At 34.6% G+C, this 17,419-nt stretch overlaps 1 protein-coding gene across 1 annotated transcript in view; it reads right to left on the minus strand.

Moving 5' to 3' along the window:
- Positions 1 to 17,419, minus strand: part of LOC108359648 (Down syndrome cell adhesion molecule-like protein Dscam2) — a 235,765-nt gene that overhangs the window by 42,169 nt on the left and 176,177 nt on the right. The window contains exons 16-17 of the mRNA XM_017611583.1: positions 12,331 to 12,494; positions 12,132 to 12,278 (exon numbers count right to left, since the gene is read on the minus strand). Of these exons, the coding sequence (XP_017467072.1) occupies positions 12,132 to 12,278; positions 12,331 to 12,494 (311 nt within the window). The remainder of the gene's footprint in view (positions 1 to 12,131; positions 12,279 to 12,330; positions 12,495 to 17,419) is intronic.

Here is a 17,419-nt window from a genome sequence, read left to right on the forward strand (position 1 = left end):
AAAAAAAAATTTTGCAAATATCAACGGTAAGTCCTAGCTACATCAAACTTGGGTGACAGGTAATAAGGTCAATGGAAATAACGCCAATTGACTTTATTTCCCACCCTGGTGCGAAATAAAGCCAATTTACATTATTACATTTTCAAAAGCGAAATAAAGTAAAAAAATTTTTAAATAAAGTCATTGGCGCTATTTCCTCATTCAAATGGAAATAGCGTCAACAATGCTTAAAGTATGTCGATTCATAGAAAAACATGTTGTTCTTACAATAAATATTGCCCCGTAAGTGGTGTTTTTTAATAGATGAAAAAGGTTATAGCCAACTCCTCAGTGTTGTGATATTAATCCACACACAATCATGAACTACCACCCACTGATTTTATTTAAAAAATTTAAATTACGAATATGTAAAAAACGATGCGAAAAACTAAACGCCCAGCTGGAATACGAGAAATTTTTGAAGAAATAGTGTAGAAATGATCCATAACTTGCAAAACATGTTCCGTTTCCACAAAAATAAAGCGAACACTATTAAATTGAAGAAACAGTCCATGTCCAAAAACCCCGGAGGAACACTGAAAGAATTCTGTGTTTTAAATTAGCATATTTTGAACGAACTCAGGTGGAAAAGAAACCAAACTTTCTATAAGGAAACAATTATATAAAAAGAATTTTCTTACACTGTATTCATGTCTCCGCCAGAAATTTGTGACGCCATCATTTAGAAGCAGCTGAGGAGAATGGCGAAACTATTTAGTATATGGCACATTCAACGAGCCAGTGTGCCAAAATGCGGGTATAAACAATTATTGATTATTTAATATCGGAACCGAGATCATATAAGTTAATTGATTAGTTTTCACACACTTTTGAAACACAAATTATATGCTTTTTTACTGCAGACAAGTTGTTGCCCCAAAACAAAGCAGAAATCTTCCAATCAGGGTTGCCAACTATCCTTAGTTGTCAGGTGCCATATTGAGGATAAAAAAGTGCCAAAATATACCAAATAGAAAAATAAAAGTGCCAAGAAAGGTGTAATTCCTTTTACTCATTCACATTTAGCAATAAAATAAAGCTACATTTTCCAAACAAAAGTGAAATGATAAAATAAGATAAACCAGTTGAATAGCCTTTATAAATTAGAAAATTTTAGTTGAGAAAAAGAAACTGCACTTTGTGCCAAATTGGAAAATTAAGTGAGATTTGAAGTAAAATGGGAACAAATGCCAAGTTTGGATCCCTGCTTCTAATAACTTACAAATATAAAAATGTGAAATATCGAGGGCTTGAATTCATTAATACCCTCTATCTGCAATTTGCACAAAAACTAATTTGTGATTTTAGAAACCATGTGGGACTTATTACCTGTCGTTATTTAAGGTAGCATTAATATCACTGATGACGGTTAAAGCTTAGGTGGATATTTATATCAGAATCTCATCTTTGTGAAAACGGTGCAGATAGAGGGTATTATTGAATATAAGCCCTCGATGTTTAAATATATAAAAATTTTATTTCAACGTATACAAAAAATTAATCTACCTGCGTTACAGCACGGTGGGAGACGGGGAAGGGGGGGCCGCGGCGTAGCGTGACGTGGTGTGTGCGCCAATCGCGCGGGGTAACGCGGGCCGCCGCGAAGCCAGTGATGCCAGATTTCCCTATTTGAGGGATATTTTGCATCAAAAATTATTAAAAGGGAAAAAAGGGACACTTCATATAAATAAGGGATTTTCTTTTGACGCAGTTATTGTTGCATAATTGATCAAAATTCAAGAATATTCGACATTCTTACGTAATTAATCGTTCTGAAGATGTGATGTGGAGTGAAATGGTATATAATTGTTAAAAAGTATAAGGACAATTTCTAAAATTTTCTTACGTTAACCAATTCAAGCGCTGAGTAAGAAAGAATCTTTTCAGTTGTAACTGCTGTTTCANTGGTTTATGAGCAGACATATATGAGCATATACATACGCCCATACATACTCTGATGAATATTTGCATGTATGTATGTACGTATGCCCGTATGTAGTATCTTATACATAGGTACACAAGTTATATTTTGCACACTTTTTGCAATCCCCGTTTTAGACGGCATAGCACTTTATTAGATATTTTTGGTCAGTTTATGATTATTATTAATTTTTAGTTTTTGTATGTAGTAATTTTTTTAATCCGCATTTGTGTCAATAATTAAGTTTGTCGCGCGGTACTATGACCCGCTCGATGCCCCGAACCACGAGCGAGTGTTAATACTGTGAGTAGGGCAGTAGGTAAAGACCTCAGAGCGTAGGCTGAAGGAGGGAATATGTATGTATGACCATTTATAGTAAATTCTCTAACTCCACACAGGTTCTCGACAGCATGCTGGTACCATCATCGCTGGAGACCAAGGTGAGTACGATTTGATTGATTTCTCTTTTTACTATAACGTACATACATATTTAATATTTACATAAGTATATAAATATATTCAATTGCCCGGTATATATGTATATAGGTAGGCAGATACATTCCTCTCAGGTTTTTTTGTTAATTATTAAAATCTAAGGCGGAGTTTAGAATTGTTGAAAATATCAAGTTTAGAATTATTGAAAATATTGAGTTTAGAATTATTGAAAATATTGAGTTTAAAACTATTAAAAATGTTGAGTTAGGATTAATGTGGACATCGGTAATAGGTACGAATATATAGGATTTCGTAGGTTTCACTGTTAATGGAGTAATTGAAAAACATTAGATTAAGTGCAGTAAACTAAGGTCAAAGTAAGAGATACTTTAAATATTTATGTAATAGTTAGCCCAGTAGGAATTAGTTAGCATTAAGAGATACTCTTAAGGATTTATACAAAACAAAGAAAGGAAATAATAAAGTTGTGAACTGTAGAGCTAAGATAGAAAAGAAGAAATATGGAGTGAAATTTTTTGTTTGTTCTGGATAGGTATTCAGCCCTGTTATGGAGTGCTAAGCACAGGTTTTTGGTGTGGGTGTTGCACTTGTGCAACAGAGGGGAGGAGGGAGTGTGGAGACGCAACGACAACTTACGTGAAATGACTGACTGATTGTTGGACGGACTTGTGTCAGGCTTAGGGACGCTGTAAGAAGGTGAGGAGTCATGACAACGCCCAAGGCTTTGCGTGGAGTTCACGTAGAAGGGTGGGATGACTCCACCTGACACGACGGGACTGGACCATTTCTCGATAGTGCTTTCTCCCTCTCGTTTTTCGTATTTTTCTTTGTTATTTATAACCATCCGCACTAGTATTTCTCCATATCACCAGGCACGATTAACTTTTTGTAACCCGATTTTTGCTTTTTTGGGATTATGATACTTTTACAGGAAATGCGCGATGCACATATATGTACATATGTATGTGTTAAATATATGTATTTATATCTTTTTATTGAAGACCGATAACTTAAAGTTTTTTTCAATTATCGTAATTTCCTACTGGGTTGCTCATGCGGAGCAGTTCTCTTGTTCTCACCAACACAGTCACAGTTTAACTTTTGCCGGCCACTGGTTTATACTTCGTATCAAAATGAAATGGTTTAAGTTAACGCGAATTAGTGCATCGTATAAACACGGTAAATTAAACTTTTTATGCTCGCAGCGGCCCAAAGAAAAGCGGAAAGCGTTAAGCATTTTTTCACTGACCTTGTTTTTGTATGGAGAAATAAAATAAGTCCTAGCTACTTTTAACTTGCACTTTATTATACTGAAATTGCATGGTATACAAAACTGCATAATAAAAATCTTTTTACAAAATCGAATTGAAAAGCCCGCAAATTTTATGAAACTTTGTCGAATTTTCTTAACGTTTGTACAAAGATTATAGTAGGGGAGTCCAAAAGAGGATTCGGGGATTTACTCGAACGCGTCAGATTAACATATGGGGGGTACCCTGCGTCCTGTTGAGTACCTCTGCCAAATCTAAGCCATCTATGTAGAGCTGCACGCATAGGAGAGCTGATCAGAATAGTAAAAAAAATTTATAGGTGGGTTTATCGAGCGCGTCAGATTAAGAAATGGTGGGTTAATTACATGCTGAAAAGTGTGCATTTCAATAATCTGACTATTTGAGCGTGACGCAAGGGATTGGGAGGGTCGCAAATTTGCAAAAAACGTTACCTGGACATTCTCGAGCGCGGTTAATTTTTTTTTATTATGAAGCATACAGCTGAAGGGTAACGGGAAGTATATAATCTGGCGATTTCCACAAGCCGGAATGACGAAAACCGTCAACAAAGATTGTCAAGCTGTTTTTCGTTCATATTATTTGTCACAATCATATGACTGTAAGTATACCCAGCGGATCAAATGTTCGCAAATGATACCAGTTGCGAGTGAAATGTGAGAACTAATCCAACCTAACTTTCACTAAAGGCTCGTATGTGGCTCCGCTGTAATGTACATAAGTATGTGCATTTGCGAATCAAAACCTTTATATAAATTTGAGCTGGGCGATGAAATTACATGTGTAATTAAGTGCGTCTACGATTACGATTAATTTAATGCCAGTTTCAAAATAGTTTGAATTAGGATTGAAATAATCGTAAATCGAAGGAGTATTGGATTAAAATTATATTAAGAAAAATTAGCAGCACATGATGTAACTATTAGCTCAACAAGTATCAGTTAAAAATTACTTTTTTAACTTACTTAATTTTACTCATTTCTCAGCTAAAATCAGCAGATATTAATATTTGTATGTAAGAAAAACACGCATTTTTTCAAAAATGTTAAACTCCGCTTCCTTCTTGCTCACTCTTTATATAGTATCTTAGTATAGCATCACGCAATCAAGGGCGATCAAAGCACTCATGGTGTTACATGAAATATAACCTTTGAAATTTTACTAACTAATACCTTGTTTATATCGACACAATGCGCTTTGACCCAGTTCGCTGTGATTCAAAGCGGATGCATAAACCAAATTTCAATACGGTCTTAATTTCAAAATTGTATTGACTCGAATTTGATTTCAAATCGGTTTTTTATTTCTGAAATCACTTATAAAATAGGTATAAGCACATCACTCATTCGACGCGAAGCGAAAATAGGCTGGTTTTCTTTATACAGCCCGTTTTAAATTTGAACTATTATAAAAATAAATTTGAATTGTTGTTCGCTTCCATTTCGGTCAATCGCGCAAACCAATTATTAAAGAAATATCGAAATAAAACAACAAATTTTGTATACTTTTGAACACAGTTTCTGCGAATGCGATGTAAAGATACAGGTATAAACGCTTGAAAGAAATATGTGTTAAGTCAAATTGGGTTTTTCTCAATGCGGTTCTTGCGTAGGTATAAAGAAGGTATACATTTTGTGATTCACGATGAGTGTAAATGGTATTTGTGTGTTTTGTGGTTCAAATTCTTGTCAAAAAACTTGTTGGACTATTCTAGGGGACTCAGGTATAATACCTAAATTTTATAATAACACAATTTCATTTAATATGCAAAAAAAATATATATTGTCAATTACTTCTTGTTACAGATGGGAAAAATGTAGCAGAAATTGACGACCAAGTCAAACTGGACTTGCTGTATGATAGCTGCATGGATAGAATAATAAGTGTTTACAGTAATATATGTTTGGTTGACTGTGCATCTCAGAAATGAAATTAATTTTTTAAACCGGCAGGTTAAGAAAACCCTTCCAGATCATCGTCAGGTTATGGAACAGGACGACCTGGTCATCAAGATGAACCTTCTGTATGAAAATCTGACGCGCTCGAGTAAATCAAAATGGCGATTTTTTTTTGCATCTTCAAGAAGACGCCACGAGCTTGCGTCACAAATGAATCGTCAGATTATTGAATGGCAGGTTCATTCGGGCCTATTTAAGATCCCTTGTGAATATCTGACGCGTTCGAGTAAATTTTTTTATCACCCATTTTTGACCCTTCCGTACCCTCAACCCCACTATGCAAACCGGCAGATTAGCATATTTCCGTCATCAGAAACACGTTTGATATATTCACTATCAATATCTGACGCGCTCGAGTAAATCCATGTAACTGCTTTTTTTACACCCACCTCTGGAAAGAAAAACAACACATGAACTTTTTTTCTTCCCATCATATAGTCTTCAAAATCCAATAGGTCAGGTGACGATCGAGTAAATCCCGATTTAGCATCGTGGGCTCCCCTACCATTGAAGTTTGGACATATATACATGGTTTTTGATAAATAACGAGATATGCTTAGAAAAAAAATAACAATACAAATTAAATAAACCAAAGAAAAATAGCCAAAACTTGCTGAAATATTACGCTCCTATTCATATATATTTTCTCCAGTGCACATACGAGTTTTTTTCAATGCACAAGCGTATTTTATGCGTGGTTCTATTATTAGTAAACTCATGTGCTACAAATTAGTCGAAGCCACGAGGGTATTTTTAATTTTTAGTTTNCGTTTTTTTCAATGCACAAGCGTATTTTATGCGTGGTTCTATTATTAGTAAACCTATGTGCTACAAATTAGTCGAAGCCACGAGGGTATTTTTAATTTTTAGTTTAAGATGATATGAAAATGATTTTATTACTTGAAATTGTTTATTTTTTGAGTCGACATAATAAAGGCTATTTAGTGGGATCGTCGGTTCGAATCCTACTGAAAGAAGTCTGATGAGGAAATGTGGTGATTTCCGAAATAGCTATCACTTCTACCATTTTTTCAAATTATTGTTGCTTTTCNTCATTAAAATCGGCCTCAAGCTCATTAAAAATTGTTTAATATAATTGTTGTAAGGCCATAAAATAACAAAAACAAATAACTTAAGGACGAGCACACCTAAAAGTTAAACATTCTAAAAAAGTAAAATTATTAACAAAAACCAACAAAACCAGCAACCACATGATCAAGTATGAATTGCAGCGGAATAGGTGCGCTTGATTATGATGGCTTAACAAATGAAAGAGTGAAAACAAGCAACGATAATTTACAAGGCGAACTTAGCACAGTGCACAATAAAAATTGTGGAATAGAATTTTATAAGCTTGTTGCTTACCGAAAAAATTTCTGCTTAAGAAGCTCGAAATTTAGATACAAAATTTTGGAATTTTTTGTAGTTCTGTATAAAGTTTGAAAGTGTGATTTATATAGTTTTTGTTAAGGCATGAACCATATTTTGATAAAAAAATATCAAAAAAGTCATAGTTTGAAAAACATTGTAAATATTAAAAACTGAACACCATTCATCCATTTTTGACCTCCACTGTACATACATATGCGAAAATTACGTGATTGACGAAAATCTAACTCACACACACTCACGCACGCAAAAATTTCAGTCACGCATGATCACGGATATTACGTGATTTTTCACAGAAAGCCGCTCACGCTCACGCGTGAAAAAGCCTGACACAACGTGTCACGTAGAAAATCGCGTATTTTGCCCATCTCTAGTCTCATCATAGCTTTATTTTGCTTAGCGTCTGTTGATATACCGGGCACTTGTTGCCTCCTGCCTGGTGGCTAGTAGGAATGCTGCCGCGTTTTACGCATTATAAGCAGCGTGGTGCATTTGTGCATAGTTTGGCCGTATGCCCAGTTTGGCCGCACTTGAAGCACGATTTGCCAAAATCGTCGCTGCTCCGACATTGTATACAACCATTCAAACGTATGTACTTACATAAGTAACTACATACTAGAGGTATAAGCCGCCGAGCCACGCCGCCGCCGCCGGCGTAAGTTATTTTATTCTGGGGTCCCACATACGTATACAAGTACTAGGTGGCTGNATACATAAGTACATACTAGAGGTATAAGCCGCCGAGCCACGCCGCCGCCGCCGGCGTAAGTTATTTTATTCTGGGGTCCCACATACGTATACAAGTACTAGGTGGCTGTGTGATAATTACGTTAGCATTCCTTAGTGGTGATTTTGCTCCCTCGCATCGCAATGTTTTCTACACATGGTTAAAGTTCCCACTTTATGGTAAACATTAGTATTATTTTTCATTACATTCGGCTGTCATTAGAAAAATTTGGCGCTTCATATTTTAGTAGAAATTTTTATCATCTATAAGCCATTTTTTTCAACAGTGGGTCAAAACTGCCCGTTCTGGTTCGAGTTGATGGGTTAAACTTTTGGAAAAAAATATACCAAACTTGTTTTCAATATGTAATCCGCAAAAAATCGTAAGAACTCCGTAATTTAACATAACGCTTGATAAGATTATTGCAAATATTTATTATTAAATTACCCCAATAACTAAACTTTTAAAGTATTTTTATTTCTTTAAATTTAAATAGTACATACGGATCTGTAGAGAACATAGAGATCCGTGTGCGTATGTATGTATATACCTCAGACCTTCTTCTGTTCGCCCATCAATCAGCGCCAGACACTCAACATTTTAATTCAAGTAGGAAGTAACAATATTTAAATTTAAAACTAATTCAATAATGAAATAAATAGAATAATTGGCATGGCGAATGTCTAACGCTGACGAGTTGAAATGATAAGATTAGTAGCCTCATGGCCCTTTGAAATCTACCTTTTGAGCAGTAGAGCCGACGTTTCCAGACGCGCCGGCGTCGCCGCCGCACAGTGTATCATTTCCATATTCTAGAAAAGATTAATTACATTATTTTATGTCGCCGAATTTCAAAACAACGTCAAGAATGTTTTTAGAAATGCCTGATAAAGACGAAACAATAACAACTAAAAAATTTAAATCAAAGTGTATGGCGGGACGGGGTTTGATTTGGAAAATTACTGAGCGCAATAATATTTAAACTTGTATATTTGAAACTGAATCTCAATGTTTAATTTGTCGGTGTTATGTGATTTATGCAACAATTGCTAAAATATCATTTTAGTCTTATTTTTTTCGGTATGGTCTTTTCAATGAATATACGTTTTTGGGAATTTAGTAAACTAGGACTGAGTATTTTATGTTAAAGTAAAACGATGTTGACTTAGACTTATTTTTAACAAATTATTATTTTTATTAGACCCGAAAACCCGTTATCCGCCACTATTCGATAAAGTTTGTATCTCAGTTTATTTGCCACTCCTCTTAGACTTTAAACAACACAATTTTAGCTCCTGGAAAGTGCAGGTTTTGATGAAATTTTATTTTTTCTGGCCTACTGGGAATTTCATTTTCTTCGAGTAATTCATTTGCATTTTATCTCGACCGAGACAAATTCTTTATTTTTGCGTTGAATATAGAAAGCCTTATTCATTACATTTCCAATGGTATCCCATTTTTGTAAATAGAGCAAGAAATATTGAACTTATAACAGAATTTTGTTGACCCAACTTGACTTTTTTTATCGATATTTTCCACGCCCATAATTAAAAAAAAATATATTTATTTTTAAGTCCATTTCTGTCAGTTTATAATTCCTTGTTATAGGGAAATTCTAAATATAAATTTTGGGCATTTTAGCCTTTGTAGTTAGTTAGATATTTCAGTTTTTGCATTTTTTAAAATTGCAGTTATATAATAGGGTGGCGTGACAGTAACTATAAATTACCAACTTTTTGTAAAAAGCTTCGCCTATCTTATAACGTACCTTGTGCAAAATTAATCTATCTTCAATAGTTTTCGAATTACAGAATTAAAAGCAGCTAGATGGGTCCAATCTTACACTGTGCGCCGCCGCCGAATATTTTTGAAGTTGACCACGCCGCCGCCGCAAGGCCTGTCGGCGTAAACCTCTAGTACATAAGCGCGGACTGGAATCTAGGGCGTTCCAGCCGCCCAGGTGGCAATCTCAAAAATTTGTGCAATCGAAAAATAGGTGCGGACTGGAACCTAGGGCGTTCCAGCCGCCCAGGTGACAATCTCGAAAATTTGTGCCATCCGAAATAGGCGCGGACTGGAACATAGCGCGTTCCAGCCGCAAATAAAGTGCAGTTTCGAGTTTCGTGCACACGGGGTGCGGATTTGAACCTAGACCGTTCCAACCGGTCTACGAATGGATGTGGTTAGTAGTGTATAGGGAGTGATGCAGTCTAATGTACATATCTGTGGACTTTTGGCAAAACAACTTCTCTCGAGTGAGGTAATTTTCTCTTCAAAGCTGAAATTAATTGAGTTGTAGTTATTAATAGGGGTAGCTCAATATGCTATCTAAATAAAAGTTTAATAAAACAATTAAATTTTTAAATGGAAGCCCCTTATAATTTACTCTAAATTCCAACCTACAGGAAGCACAGATGTTGTTTTGTCAAAAGTCTACCGATACGTACGTATGGATGTGGTTACACGAAGCACGCTTGCTTCATTTATATATTGATTGGTAGCGGCGGAGCTGAAATGAGAAATGAATTCGTTCATACATATACATATATGTACACACGGGCATTAAAACATACATATTTATGTACGTACATACATACTTACATATGTATATAGGTACTCTTATTCATGCGCGTTGAAGATGCTTGTGGCTTTGTATAGCCGTCATACGTCGCTTTCTTTCTTTTTTCCCCTTCTCTATACTATATCTTCCTTCTTACTCATGTAACATTTTCAGTTTTAAAAATCTCACTTTCCATTTTTGCGATACCGCCGCCTAAGAAGTTTCACTTCAAAAATCATAATTTTTTGTCGCTCGCAAATAGTCAAAACGTCATTGAGCTAAAAAAAACACGTCAAAATAACGGCGAAATCGTCACTTTGGCAACGCTGGCTGAAATACACTCGGAGGTTTGCCATTGCCTGCCTAGGGGCGACCGTTATTGGAAAAATACTTTATTTTGTAATTTTTATATTGGTCGCAAACTGGGCTCGAATGGTAGCGCGAACTACTGACTACCACACCACGGCGGCCGCCTAGAATATCCGTTGTATTGAAATTGTCAGAATCCTAAAGAGCGTGGCTCACAATCTCTTTGACGTTGCAAAAAAAGTTTTGAAAAACCGTAAAAAAGCTACGCATCCATAGTTTACGTATTTTTGTTGTTTTTCTTAAGGTTTTATTTAACTGGTGTTCAGTTCTTCGAAACCGTAACGCTGCGTTTTCTTGCGAATATTTATTTTTTATTTTTTCGGTTATAAAAAAATTAAAAATGTTTCAAGTAATTGATGTTTAAAACACATGTATTTACAATTAAAGTACAGTCAAACTTCCATAACTCGAATCGCCATTATCCAATCAAAATGTTCGACTTATTGCGACTTCGAGTTAAAGAATATTATTATTTTTAAGAAACCACAATTATGTAAGATACATCTTAAATAATGAACACATTTATTAATTCAAAATCAAGTTCACATGTAAAACTTGCAATCGATTAAAATAATCAGAAATTAGTGACAGAAAATCTACTTTCCTCTTGGAGTTTTCAGTAATCCTGAAGAGCGGCGTTGGAAGTTATTTCACTAATTCTTAGCCATTCTTCGTATTCAGCATTTATTAAGTTTTTATTTCATCAAATCCACGAAGGTAAATTAAAGGTATGTCGTCCTCTTCGTCCCATGCAGAACACTGACTAAATCCTGGTTTTTTTAAGCAGTTGGCGATTTTTTTTTTACTAATGTCAATATCCCAAGCTTCTGAGATATGATTGATGCAATCAATAAGAGTAACATCCTGTTTTTGGTTTACCTCTATACGCCTTAAGGCTTCTTTTACGACCCTAATTTGGCTGTCATATTCGGTGGAAAGAACACCAATTCAATAGATTTCAATTTATTTTGGACGGCTTTGGGTGTGCCGGACAATTATCGACAAACTTTAAAAACTTTCGGTTCTCACGTTGCAAGTGCTTATCCAGTTTTAAAATCCATTCTTCAAAAAGTTGCCCAGTCACGTTACACAAAGAAAGAAAATAAAGCGTTTGCTTAACAATATTTATGTACATAAGTACTTCCCCGAATAAGAGATTCGCTGAAAAAAAACCAAAGTCACAAAACCAAGTGCATAAATTGGGATTTCCCCCAAATTATTCGACTTACAGAAGCATTTGCCAAAATTTGTATTCGAGTTATGGAGAAATTCGAGTTAGAGAAGTTCGAGTTATGGAACTAAAAATGAGTGTATATTTCTCTCTAAACGCTATTGCCACTTGATTTTGTTCGACTTATAGAATATTCGAATTATAGAAGTTCGAGTAATGCAAGTTTTACTGTATTTTGAATATTATACTTACTTCTTTTGCGTATGAGTAAAACCGCTGCTATTATACCCAATAATAGAAACATCGAAAGGCAGACAGGAAGTAGCACTTTAAAATTCGCATAAAAGGGTCCATCGCTCATATGGGACACAGGATTCGCGTGATCGGTTGTGTAGATAACTAAAAGGAAATATTCAGTATGTTGAAGTAATCAATACACACAAATATGCACCTCCTTGTGGTGAAAGTGTAGTAAAGTTGTATACTGCCGTTGTAGACCCAGCATTATTATGAGACGCAACTTTTAATTGATATTTTGTACCAGGAACTAAATCACTAACCGTATAGATGCGTTCTGTCGGAGGAATATGGTTTGAAACGACATTCCATTGTGATCTGTAAATTGAAATTTTGAGGTCATTCAAATGGTAAAAGTAGGTTTATTCGCGTATTGATAGTTTGATGGGTTTTGATAGTTGTGTTCCTGTTCGCGTACTCAAAAATCCAGCAAAGTAGGGGAAATTGAGAGTCCAAATTGACATTTTATTCTGATGAAAAGCTGCTAGTTTCTGCTGGAAAAATTTTTACCAGCAGCCATTTGCCAGCAAGAAAAACAGCTGACCAAAGTCATCTGTTTTCAATTTATGAAAATATGGAAATTTATTTTAGATTTGGATTTAGATTTATTATCATGATTTTTAAGTGCGAAATAACTTATTAGAACTGCAAATGTATGGGAAGAAAGAAAATACTCATTTACTCATGTTTGATTAGCAAATTGCTTTAGAAGAACTTTTAATCTATACTATATATAAAACTAGCTTATACCCGCGGGTTTCACCCCACGTTTTTATACAAATATAAAAAATAATTTAATGATGTTATATTTTATTTCTGTGCCCATTTTGTTATAGGTGTTAAGTTATTTAGGCCGTTTAAAACTATAAAACTATAAAATTTCGTCTGCGCGCTAAGCATACGAAAGATATCAATCCCTCTAAGTTAACCTTAACATGGTTCCAGGGATACGACGCGTGAACGTGTAACTTTCTTGGAGGTGCCGCGGCAGGTTCTAATATTGATAAAATACCACTTCTCATTATTGTAGCAAATGCCTCAAGAGGTAGGTATGTATCATGAGAGCTTTAGATTATAAGGCCGAACCCGGAACCCTTTTCCATTAAATTAAATTTTTTCTGTCAGTACGGCACTTATAAAATAAATCTCCATAACAAAGTTAAAATACTTCCAGAGACTCTCTATCCTTCCAGAGATATCTATTAAGAAATTTTTAGTAGGTGTGGGAGGCGAGATGCTTCCTTTTTTAATAACTCACATTTTTTCCAAGAGCAATTGACACAGTTTGTATACACAACTCTATACCAAGTTTCAATGTTCTTCCACAAACACTTCCAGGGATATGTAGCAAGAAAAAGTCAATTTGTACAGGAAGTGCCACGCCTAGGGTGGCCAGATATTATAGTGACATAATCAGTGCAGTTGGGATCAAAAATCAGTAGAAAGCTATAAAAATCAGCTCATATTTAAGCGCATTTTTTATTATTAACAATATAACAACCAAATAACAGCGCATTAATTTAACAAAAAATAACTAATAGACTTTTAAATACATATAGTATTGTCAATATAAAAATTCATAACTTTAAAATAAATCAAAGGTATTACGTATGTATGTACAGCTGTGCTCAGGAAAATAGTAGTAAAATGTATAGACAGGTTTTGAAAATTTTTTCTTTCCTTACTTAATTTAAAATTTGTATAAAAACCATTCTATAACAAAAGACATGTGAGTTGAAGTCTCAAACTTTCTAGAAAATTTATAAAAATTGAGAGAATTAAAAAAAAATTTGTAGCCCATTCAGTTTCAGTAGAAGACGAGCCCGAGTCAGAATCTGTTTGCATATTTTAAGCTACAAATTTAAAACATATTTAGTTGAAGTGCTTATTAAATACAACATTCATATTAAAATGTTGACTAAAAGGTATATTACCGAATTATCGCTAAACGAATTTTCGAGTACGAATGAAATTCAATAGTGTTAAATGTGTATGTGCAGGTAAAATTACAGGTGGTCGAACATCAAAAATCAAAGTAAAGCTACATATATCATATCCAAGTCGGTAGTTTGCACCTTTTCCGAATTTTTAGAACTTACATTGCACCGTAGCAGTAGTCGTCTTAAGTTTGAAATACTGACAGCCGATTTCTCAGTGGATGTTTAATTATAATCAAAAAATTATCTCTTATTGTCATCTTCTCAGTGTACTTAATATATGATTAACTCACCACCACCTTTCATAAGATCTATTAATGGCGAAACCAGCTTTTCCTGTAAATCCTGTAAAACCTGCAAATCGTGATTGCAAATCGGGTTGGGTTGAATCCAAACAGTTTGTTATTTTGTGAAACCCTAGGAAACGAAACAATTGCAAGCTGACACCTTTTTAATAATGGTTTAAATTTAATTAATGCTTTCAACCTGCTTGCACGTATGAGTTGTCAGAAACCATTGTTTTGAACGTGTAAACCTCAAGTAAATGTAAATTACAACAATTTACAAAAGTATTTATTAAATGTAAAAATCAGTATAAAATCAGTACAAACTCAAAAGATCAGTAGATTTTGCGTACTGATTTCGGGCTCTTAAAAATCAGTACAACAGAAAAAAATCAGCACATGTACTGATTAAATCAGCGCATCTGGCCACCGTAGCCACGCCCCTTTTTCTTATAACCCTAATCTTCTTCCATGAATTTAGAATTGATTTTACATACCCCAGTACCAAGTCCCAGTACTCTACCATAAACACCTCTAGAGACATGCAGTATAAAAAGTAAATTTGTATGGGAGGTACCATGCCCCCTTTTCGAATAACGCAAATTTTTGACCATGAGTATGGAATTAATTTTGTATACACATCTCCGTGCCAAGTTCCGCAATAAACACCTCCAGAGATATACAGCATAGAAAAATCAATTTGCATGGGAGTTGCCACATCACCTTTTCCAGTAACTCTCATTTTTCTCCATGAGTATGGTATTAGTTTCACACACATATATACATATGTATGGATTTCCATACCAAGCTTGAGTACTATACCCCAAACATTTGATGAGATATGCAATATGAAACTTTCAGTCAGTATGGGAGGTGCTACGCCTTTTTTTCCAAAAACGTCCATTTTTCTCCGTGAGTATGAATATGATTTCACACAGTGTTGGAAAAATGTTAATATGATTAACGATTAGCATTTAACGATCAAAATGTTAATCGCGTTTGACGATTAAAATTAATTAGACGTAGTCAACTGTACGATTAATGATTAAATTTTTTTAATCATTAATCGCTGGCTGCGAATATGATTAATTAATTTTAATAATTAATCGTTAATCCGATTAAAAATAAAATCTGATTAAGTTGTCTAGTTTGTCCGAATTTGAAACCAAACACCAGTTATAGTAATTATTTTGCGTTTCACGCTTATAAAAAGCACATAATATAAAAAAAAAATATTATTATTTTATTAGTAACTAGCCAATGCCCGCTTACTTCGCGGCGCCTAATAAGAGCTTTTGGTTGGCCAATGCAAAAGAGCGTTTAAAAACAAAATTAGTCTGTAAAGTCAAAATTTTTGATTTAAGTTGAAACCACTAAGGTGCAGTATCCTCCTCACACATAGGCCAATAATAGTAACGCTGTGATACCATATGGAATACCTATCCCTTTTGGTGTCATGAGCTTTACCAATGGTCTTATTTCCACCTGTGAGATCTCTGCCAAACATGCGTAATCTTTTTGTATGATCTTGCAACTAAAACATTGGTGCGATGCGTATGCCAATAAAAGTTCTTATAGGGAAACTCAAGAGCACAGAAGTGAGTTTTCTGTTATAGGAGGGCCAAGAATCCTCGCTGTCCTATAGGATGAAAAGTTTTCCGGTTCATTGCTAAATGAGTCGTGTGATCTCTTAAGTATCTTTCAAATGGAGCAATTGATATACCTACGGTGATCTTTCCTTGTTAATTCACCACTTTTACAAACTTAACCCCATCCTTCATTTAGACATCTGAAAACTAAATTCGTATAACTTAAACATAGGGCCAAAGCAGACCAACCACGGGGTTTCTATACATTTCGGCTGCAGCGCCATCCATTGGGTTCATTTTCTGTAAAACCATTGCTTACCATAAAATGAATACGTGTTATGAATTTCAACCTTAACTCCCGCGGCACTAATCGGGTAAATTTTTATCAAAAGAATTTTCCATCATACAGGTACATAGCTCACATTTAAAATTTGAACGAAATCGGTTAATAAATACGATTTTTATAAATAGCTCTACTCCAGCACCACTTAGCGAGTTTTCTAGTAGCATGTAATATATGTACATATGTCAGATAACCTCCGACAATCTGACGGAACTCTATTCAGTGGTTTCTGAGTTTATTCCGAACAACGAAAACGGCTATCATTTTATGCAAATAGGTATGTAGATATAGGGCAGTCTATAACGAAACCCGAAAAATCAAAGCTCCATTCTTTGTGCAAAATTTAAAAAAATTCTTCAAAATTTTCACATAAATTTTACCTTTTACTAAAAACTAAAAACAAAGTTACAATATTTCAATGGGATTTAGAAATCTAGGAGAAAATTGTTCCCAATCGAGTGATACTTGCGCGTTTACGTAAACGTATATCGATGCAGTCTTTCCAATAATTACCACTTTTCGCCATAAGTACGGTATTGATAAAAAATGTAGCTGTGTAGAATTTCAGGACGTTAGCGTAAGTAGTTCCAGAGATAAGCTATATGGGAAGTTCAGTTTGTATGGAAGGAAGGAGCCACGCCCCCTTTCCCAATGCATTTGCAATATATACATCAGTGCTAAGTTTCAGTTCCCAGCGTAATTGGTTTTAGAGATATATTAGTTTTTTACAGCCCGATTCTGTGTACTTGATAAATTTAAAATCTTTATAATTTGTCAATTTTTTATTATTTATCAAGAATTGGTATTCTAGCACAGAAATCAAAAGCACTTTTCTTGATAAATTATCAAGATTGAAAATGCTATTGACAAATTGAAATTTCATGTGAAATGTATAAATTTTGTATCTTAATAAATTTGTTTCTAACAATTAAATACTCCATGTGCCGGCATTTGAACCTGCGACACACGGAATCTCTACCTACTCGGATACGGCAGTCAAAAGCTTTTTCGCTTTTAAATTCATATTTTTCATATGTGACAATGAAATCAGTTGCACTCATGTGGAAATCAGTTCCACTAATGTGGAAAT

This window comes from Rhagoletis zephyria, unplaced genomic scaffold (genome assembly GCF_001687245.7).
Source record: "Rhagoletis zephyria isolate East Lansing unplaced genomic scaffold, Rhagoletis_zephyria_1.1 Rzeph_scaffold_00429, whole genome shotgun sequence".
NCBI lineage: Eukaryota > Metazoa > Arthropoda > Insecta > Diptera > Tephritidae > Rhagoletis > Rhagoletis zephyria.